Below are 8,118 nucleotides of genomic sequence, written 5' to 3'. Positions count from 1 at the left end.
GTATAGAACCTGGCTACAGAACTTGGTTGGAGAACCTAGACAGAACCTGGCTGAAGAACCCGGCTGCAGAACCTGGCGACCGAACCTGGCTGGAGAACCTAAACCGAACCTGGCTACAGAACTGGCTACAGAACCTGGCTGGAGACCCTGACAAGAGAACCCTGCTATGATGATCACCTGAACACTACCTCTGTGTCATTCCTTCTTCACCGACTCCGTCCACACCTTTGGGGACCCCTGGACCCGCTGGGGCTGGACCCCAGCATAGCATAACAACTATGGTTATTGTATATTTGAAAAAAATCCATTCATAAGAAAATTAAAAATATAAAACCCTGCTAGGTAAAATAAAAAAAAGTAAATTCTTGGGCTCGACCCCAGACCTAATGAATCAGAAACTCTGGATTATTAAAGAAACGTCCTCTTAGGCCGGTTCAGCTGCTGCCTTGTAAGAAGTGGGGCGGAGCGGTGAGGGGGACAGCTGGGAACTGAATGCTTGACCGTCCCTGGCCTAGTCAGAGGGAGGCAACCTTGCGTGCTAACATCCTAAGGGCCCGTCCGCGTCCAAGTGACTTCTCTTCCACGTGCTCCCCTCGCCTTTCTGGGGTTCTTGTTCCAGTCCTTTCCCCCCTCCTTTGCAGCCACTTCCCAGGGGCTGCGATGAGCGACGGTACTCAGGACTTAAGCAGGTAGAAAAGTCTAGAAGACATTTCAGGATGACACAAAGGCCCGGGTTGTGGAGGATGGTGTAGCCTCGGGCATGTGTTTGGACCTGTTGTTTGGAGTTGCCAAGGGAGCCCTGTGTGTGGTTTTCTTCCTGTGGTCGCAGGCCCGCAGCCTCTGTCTGTGCAGCTAGGCCCCCCACCTGCACCCCCCTGAGCCCATGTTCCAGAACCTGGGAGCCCTTAGGGCAGGGCCGGCCTCTCCTCGGACCAATCGGGTTTCTCCGCCAGACTGAGGTTGGCGGGCGGGGCCGGGAAGCTGAGGATGCTCGGCCAGGGCTCAGAGGACAGGTGGGTGGCTAAGACCTGGACACCATACCCAGGATTCTAGGGTTTCCTCATGGTGGTAAATTCTGGATGGATCTGATGCTTGGTTGCCAGCAGCTCCTGGGCAGGAGAAATGCTGCCATCAGATTTGGGTTTGGAAGGCTGAATTTACATCCGTTAAAGAGGAGGCATTTCTTCCCATTGAGACTCACAGCTGTTATCTTTTTTTAATATATATATATATATATATTGATTTCAGAGAGGAAGGGAGAAGGAGAGGGAGAGAGAGATAGAAACATCAAAGATGAGAATCATCTATCCACTGCCTCTTGCATGCCCCCTACTGGGGACGGAGCCCTCAACCTGGGCATGTGCCCTGATGGGAAATCTAACTCTGACCTCTTGATTAATGGGTAGAGGTGCCAGCCGGGTCTCACAGCTGTTAACTTTGCGGTGCTTCTATTTTGTGGACTTCTAATCTATTACTTAAGTGATCTTTCTGTGTAATTGGCCTGTGGTGAAAACTCCAGCCAATGATGGCAAATAAGAGGCTCCTGACCCAGTCCTGAGAGCCACTGAGTGTGGTAGTTTGTTACAGCAGCGATAGGAAACCAATAGGCTCAATGACAAAAATGACATGAACAAGGGAAAAGGATTCTACAGCTCTGAGGTAAGTGCTTGAGCTCATCTCAGGCACTTTGTCAAAATGATGCCATTGTAATTAACTAGTTATTAATACAGCAAAGAGCAAAGGGAAGGCCAAATATTACAGGCATGTCATTTTGGCAGCTTTGCCAGGAAGTTGAAGCTTTACACTCCCCAGGGGTTTGACAGAGGGGAGATAGACAAATGCATGCCCAGTAAAGTTGGGGGAACTAGCAAAGGTACTTGTCTGTCAGTCACAGCTGTGGGCAGAGGTCATTGGCCAGAATGGACCCCAACTTTCCCGATAACAAAACTGACAAAGTTGATCTGAAGTTTTACCTCAACCCCTAGATATACCCTCAACTTTAAGAGGTAGATGCCATAATCTCCATTCCACAGATATAAAAATTGAGTCAACAGGATGTTGTTTGAGAACACAGAGCCAACCAGTGACATAGCTGCCATTTGAATTCAGGCAGTCTGACTTCCGGCTCCACGCTCATAACCACTACCTACATGCACATTATAACTTGATTTCTATATACAAGTTACGATTGGCCCGCATTCTAAAGACAGTCCTCATATCTTGTTAACGGATCTTTTTCATGGGAAGGGTGTTATGTGTGTGTTTGTATTTTGAAACATACAGTGTTATTAGTTGTTTTTTGTTGTGTTTTTTTTGTTTGTTTTTCAGTGTAAGAATTGCATGCCCTTGCAGGGAAAAACCAATACCACTTCTAGCATGCATCTTGCTGTTTGTGGGTGTCTGTTCTGATACAATTTCCAATTCCAAGATTGATTTAAGTCAGAGTTTTCAATTAGATAATGGGAATGTTATCTCTACGGAGTGGAATATGTTCACAAAGAGGAAATGACCAAGAACACAGAGATAATGTTGCTAAATAAATGGTTCAAAATCCAGTGGGTTGTAACCCTTGCTTCCATCATATAAGGGAGAACTGTATTTGGCTTTTTTAGAAATGTCCTACTAAATTGTATTTTTTATTTCTTTTTAGGATTTCATCAGGGGTCTTTCCATTTTGCTTCGGGGGACAGTACAAGAAAAACTCAACTGGGCATTTAATTTGTATGACATAAACAAAGATGGCTACATCACTAAAGAAGTAAGAAATACCTCAGCTATTGGTTTGGGATATTTTCATTTTTAACTTCAAAATGTTAATTACACATTTGCAATTTTTAATTTGAAGATAGCCCTTTCAGAAAATCTAAACTAGTTCATGTAGTGGTAGAGAAATATTCTAATAGAAAATCTGGAATGGATAGGAATAGTTTATGGTGAATCTGCAAAGTAGATTTAAAACATGTAAGAATTATATGCTTGTTTCCCAATGGCATCTTAATGAACATTATGAATGAAATATAGACTGGTTGGAATCACATAGGAAGACAATGTTTCCAAATCATGTTAGAAAATTTGGCCTGTGACCTCTCTCCCGCCTGTCTTCCCCTCCTTCCCCCCGCAACCCCCATATAATGTGGTCCACATGGAAACAGGTGCAACTTAAAGTCACATAGGTTGTGTGTGTGATGACCTGGACAACCTTTATGTTGTGGGAAATGACCTCATGGAATGGTGGGACCTCCCAAATCCTTCAGGCCCACAGACCAAATAAGATATTCAAATCAAATGGTTTGAATTTAAAAATAATTTAAAGCACACTGAGAAGCAAGGGGAAAGGGTATGGTAAGTTAATTAATTTAGGATAAGGTACAAGTAAGGTGGAAGGATCACATTACCTAAATCCTGGGACGGCTCAATGTTCTATGTGCTGTCTTTTTCTCTGGCTCACTGGCTTTTCCCCAGAGGTGAGATTTGAGCAAGAGGCCCCTCAAATGAAAGGAATCCTGGGTCAGTGACATGAACTTGCTCTACCAGAGACAAAGGGACAAGTGCATCTGACTTCCCTTATAGCAACTAAATTAGCCTGGTCAATGGCCATAGTTTTTATTTGTGTTTCTTGAGCAGAGGCTCGTGGAACCAGGATGTTTCTCATCCATGGGTGGCTGCATTAAGAACTCATGAATATTAATTTTCTGTGTATACGGAGCATATCCGGGATAGTTAGTGCCTCTTGTATATTTGGTATCCAATAAGCATTTAGTACTCAGATGCCTCAGGTATATTAGGTATCTCCTGGTCCTCCAACCCCTTTCTATCCCTTTCTTTGTTTAACACAAGCATGATGTTCTTGCTCCTTATATGTGACACATCTCATGAATTCTGTCTGTGGCAAGCAAACTTCTTACTACTTCTCTAAACTCAGAACGCCTTTAAAAGTTTCACCCACGATTTATAAACTACAGACTATTTGTCATTTATTATAGAATTGAATACTCTCAAAAGTAAATGTTATATCAACCTAATCCAGAACCTTTTATGTGGAGAATTCAGTATGAAGGAAACAAACATTAAACAATAAACCTGAATGTCTAGATAATTAGATATTATTCTCACTAAGATTGAAAATAAGTTGAAAACTAGCTTTTAATAAAATAATGATAAAATTTTAAGGTGCATCCCAGAGTCATAATATTTTGATTAATTTACATGTGTGGTTTCCTCAGTTAAAGCGATAGAAGGAAAACACACACACACACACCAAACAATGAAAATCCTAATGAGCTTTGATTTTTTTAGTATAATTCCCGTGATGCAGTTATATTTTATTCTCAATGAACACATTGATAATAAACATGTAAGATCTATAATAACTCAATACAATGAAGGTTGTCTGTGTGAAGTCTACCGAGACCCAAACACTAAGCCAGGGTTTTGCTGATCATGTTCGATATGTCAGAATTTACTTCATTTTGAAACGAAGGTCAGAGATAATTCTCATCCTGCTGCTTTCAAAGCACCAAGCTGCTGCCTTTTCCTCACAACTGAAAGGCATCTGATGAAGAATCACAGAAGAATCAGAAATTTGAAATTGAGTAGAAATTCCCCGTTAGACTTTCTGGGCGGTTTCCTCGCACTATGCTTGCAGCCTCACGAGCGTGCCCTTGGCTTTTCAGGAGATGCTTGATATCATGAAAGCGATATACGACATGATGGGTAAATGCACATATCCGGTCCTCAAAGAAGACGCTCCCAGACAGCACGTGGAGACATTTTTCCAGGTAGGAATGCACATGGAAGCCAGAGAGAAACGGAAATTAAGAGAACGTTTTCTGTTTTCAAAGTGTCATGATGATTCAAAAGAATGTAAAGTAAAAGAGCGTTTCCTGAAAGGGATAAAATGATAGAATATTCACCATCCTAACAATTGAATAATTTTGGTTTTGAATAATTATAATACTGATAACTACCGGACATTCACAATACCCTGATAGGATACTAAGCAACTGCCACATTTCACGTGTTGTTTTTTAATTCAGTTCTCATGAGAACCCTCTGAGGTTATAAATCCTTATTAGCCCCATTTTACGGGTGAGAAGACTAAGACTATGAACATTTCAGCAAATCGCCTGAGCTCTGGCATTGCTGGAAGGCAGGGTTTTACCTAGGTCAGGGACTAGATCTTCCCCACATTCTGTTGACAAAGAAGAGCCTAGATTCGAAGAAGTCAGCCAGATGACTCCTATGGCTAGGAAATTACTAGTTTGTTCTGAGGCAGTTCCTCCCAGTAAACAAACAGTGAATTTTGTTGTTGTTTTTTAAATATATTTTTATTGATTTCATAAAGAAAGGGAGAAGGAGAGAGAGAAACATCAATGATGAGAGAGAATCATTGACCAGCTGCCTCCTCCACGCCTCCTACTGGGGATCAAGCCCACAACCCAGGCATGTGCCCTTGACCAGAACTGAACCTGGGACCCTTCAGTTCATAGACCAACTCTCTATCCACTGAGCCAAACCAGCTAGGGCTTGTTTTTATTGTTGTTGTTTCTCATCTTCAGCTCATTTGGTTAAGGTGTGAGGGTATCACAGGGAACGTCTGAATAAAGGTTTTTGTGTTGTTTTTTAATTCAGTTCTCATGAGAACCCTGTAAGTTATAAATCCTTATTAGCCCCATTTTACAGGTGAGAAGACTAAGACTGGGAACATTTCAGCAAGTCGCCTGAGCTCTGGCAATGCTGGAAGGCAGGGTTTTACCTAGGTCAGGGACTAGATCTTCCCCACATTCTGTTGACAAAGCAGAGCCTAGATTCGAAGAAGTCAGCCAGATGACTCCTATGGCTAGGAAATTACTAGTTTGTTCTGAGGCAGTTCCTCCCAGTAAACAAACAGTGAATTTTGTTGTTGTTTTTTAAATATATTTTTATTGATTTCATAAAGAAAGGGAGAAGGAGAGAGAGAAACATCAATGATGAGAGAGAATCATTGACCAGCTGCCTCCTCCACGCCTCCTACTGGGGATCAAGCCCACAACCCAGGCATGTGCCCTTGACCAGAACTGAACCTGGGACCCTTCAGTTCATAGACCAACTCTCTATCCACTGAGCCAAACCAGCTAGGGCTTGTTTTTATTGTTGTTGTTTCTCATCTTCAGCTCATTTGGTTAAGGTGTGAGGGTATCACAGGGAACGTCTGATTAAAGGTTTTTGTTTTCTTCCTGAACAGAAAATGGACAAAAATAAAGATGGAGTTGTTACTATAGATGAGTTCATCGAAAGTTGCCAAAAAGTAAGTAACCATAGTAAAGGAACCATCCATTTTTGCTTTTGTAACAGCTAGACTGAGTATTGCCAACTAGCCACCATGAAGTGAGCAAAATACAAAGATCATAGGCCTCAGTTTACGACTTTTACAGCTGAGGTCAGCCCACGCCTGAAACAATCACCAGTTTCTACATTGAACTGATCGGCATTTGTAGAGTGCCCACAGCTGTGTAGGTAAGGCCTGGAGATGCGAAAGTCGCACATAGACTGAGTTTTGTTCCCTAAATACTTTAGAGAGTGTTCATCATTGAGAATAAAGCATATGGCAGATTTACATTGGTCTTTGCCTAGAGTCTAGCCTATAGCATGTATATTGTCAATCATATTTCCACAGCTTTAGAATTCCAGGACACCTAAGTATTCAACACAGGCCAGGCTTACAGCCAATTTCTAAGAGAAACATTATTGTGTTAATATATGTGGACAAGAATGGCTTTGGGCTGAAGCAGTAATGGTCTTCAGTCACAAAAAATAAAGAGCTGTAAATTCAGAGGGAAAACCAGGCTGGCTGGCTGCCATCTGGCGGGAGGCCCGTGTCCGCTTACCTAGGATTCTCTGACTCGGTGTGTGGAGAACCACAATTCACATTTTTAAAAATAAATACAAAGACGTTTGTTGTACTTTAGCTTTTCTATTTATGAATTGATATACTTCCCCTTTCCTGGCAGCTGCTTATTTCTAGACAAATATTTAATTTCTAAACAAATATTTAAGCTGGTGGACTTGGGGAACCGACCTGCTTAGTGCTACTGTTGTGGCCTGGCTTCTAGGAGTGCAAGTAAGCATTAGTTCAACTACCATTTGCCCTACAAGAAAAAGTTCACTGACCACCATTCACATAGTCTCCAAGTGCCCCTGAGATGCCCAAAGTCTGACCCTTATGTTTCTAAGGAATATACTAAACCGCTTACCTAGGATTCTCTGACTCGGTGTGTGGAGAACCACAATTCACATTTTTAAAAATAAATACAAAGACGTTTGTTGTACTTTAGCTTTTCTATTTATGAATTGATATACTTCCCCTTTCCTGGTAGCTGCTTATTTCTAAACAAATATTTAAGCTGGTGGACTTGGGGAACCGACCTGCTTAGTGCTACTGTTGTGGCCTGGCTTCTAGGAGTGCAAGTAAGCATTAGTTCAACTACCATTTGCCCTACAAGAAAAAGTTCACTGACCACCATTCACATAGTCTCCAAGTGCCCCTGAGATGCCCAAAGTCGTACCCTTATGTTTCTAAGAAATATGCTAACCCAGTGGTCGGCAAACTGCAACTCGCGAGCCACATGCGACTCTTTGGCCCTTTGAGTGTGGCTCTTCCACAAAATACCACGTGTGGGCGGGCACGCTCGTACAGTGCGATTGAAACTTCATGGCACATGCGCAGCAGTCGGTATTTTGTGGAAGAGCCACACTGAAAGGGCCAAAGAGCCGCATGTGGCTCACAAGCCGCGGTTTGCCGACCACGGTGCTAAAACAAACACAGCCAACGGGTAATGGTTTTTCCCAAACTATTCTTTCTCTGGTGTTGAGAGACCATTTTTTTTTTTTTAAAGAATAGTTGATTGATTTTTAGAGAAGGGAGAGAGAGGGATAGAGAGAAACATCAATAGACTGCCTCCCACATGGCCCCTAACAACTAGGTACGTGCCCCTGACCGGGAATCAAACCAGCCACCTCTTGGTGCACAGGATGACGCTCAGTCAACTGAGCCACAGCAGCCAGGGCAAGGCCATTTTTAAAGCCTCCTAAAGGCCACACACAATTAGCTCTAACACATCCAGAAATAAGTGCCAACGC

General features: G+C 42.6%; 1 protein-coding gene across 3 annotated transcripts in view; it reads left to right on the top strand.

Moving 5' to 3' along the window:
• KCNIP4 (potassium voltage-gated channel interacting protein 4) overlaps window positions 1-8,118 on the top strand; it is a 460,104-nt gene that overhangs the window by 449,699 nt on the left and 2,287 nt on the right. For all 3 annotated transcript variants that reach the window (XM_006775861.2, XM_006775858.2, XM_006775863.2), the window contains exons 5-7: window positions 2,651-2,758; window positions 4,674-4,778; window positions 6,224-6,286. In XM_006775861.2, coding sequence (XP_006775924.1) covers window positions 2,651-2,758; window positions 4,674-4,778; window positions 6,224-6,286 — 276 coding nt within the window. The remainder of the gene's footprint in view (window positions 1-2,650; window positions 2,759-4,673; window positions 4,779-6,223; window positions 6,287-8,118) is intronic.

This window comes from Myotis davidii, unplaced genomic scaffold, assembly GCF_000327345.1.
Source record: "Myotis davidii unplaced genomic scaffold, ASM32734v1 scaffold204, whole genome shotgun sequence".
Lineage (NCBI taxonomy): Eukaryota > Metazoa > Chordata > Mammalia > Chiroptera > Vespertilionidae > Myotis > Myotis davidii.
The sequence above is the reverse complement of the archived record's forward strand: the minus strand, read 5'-3'. Positions and strand labels throughout refer to the sequence as shown.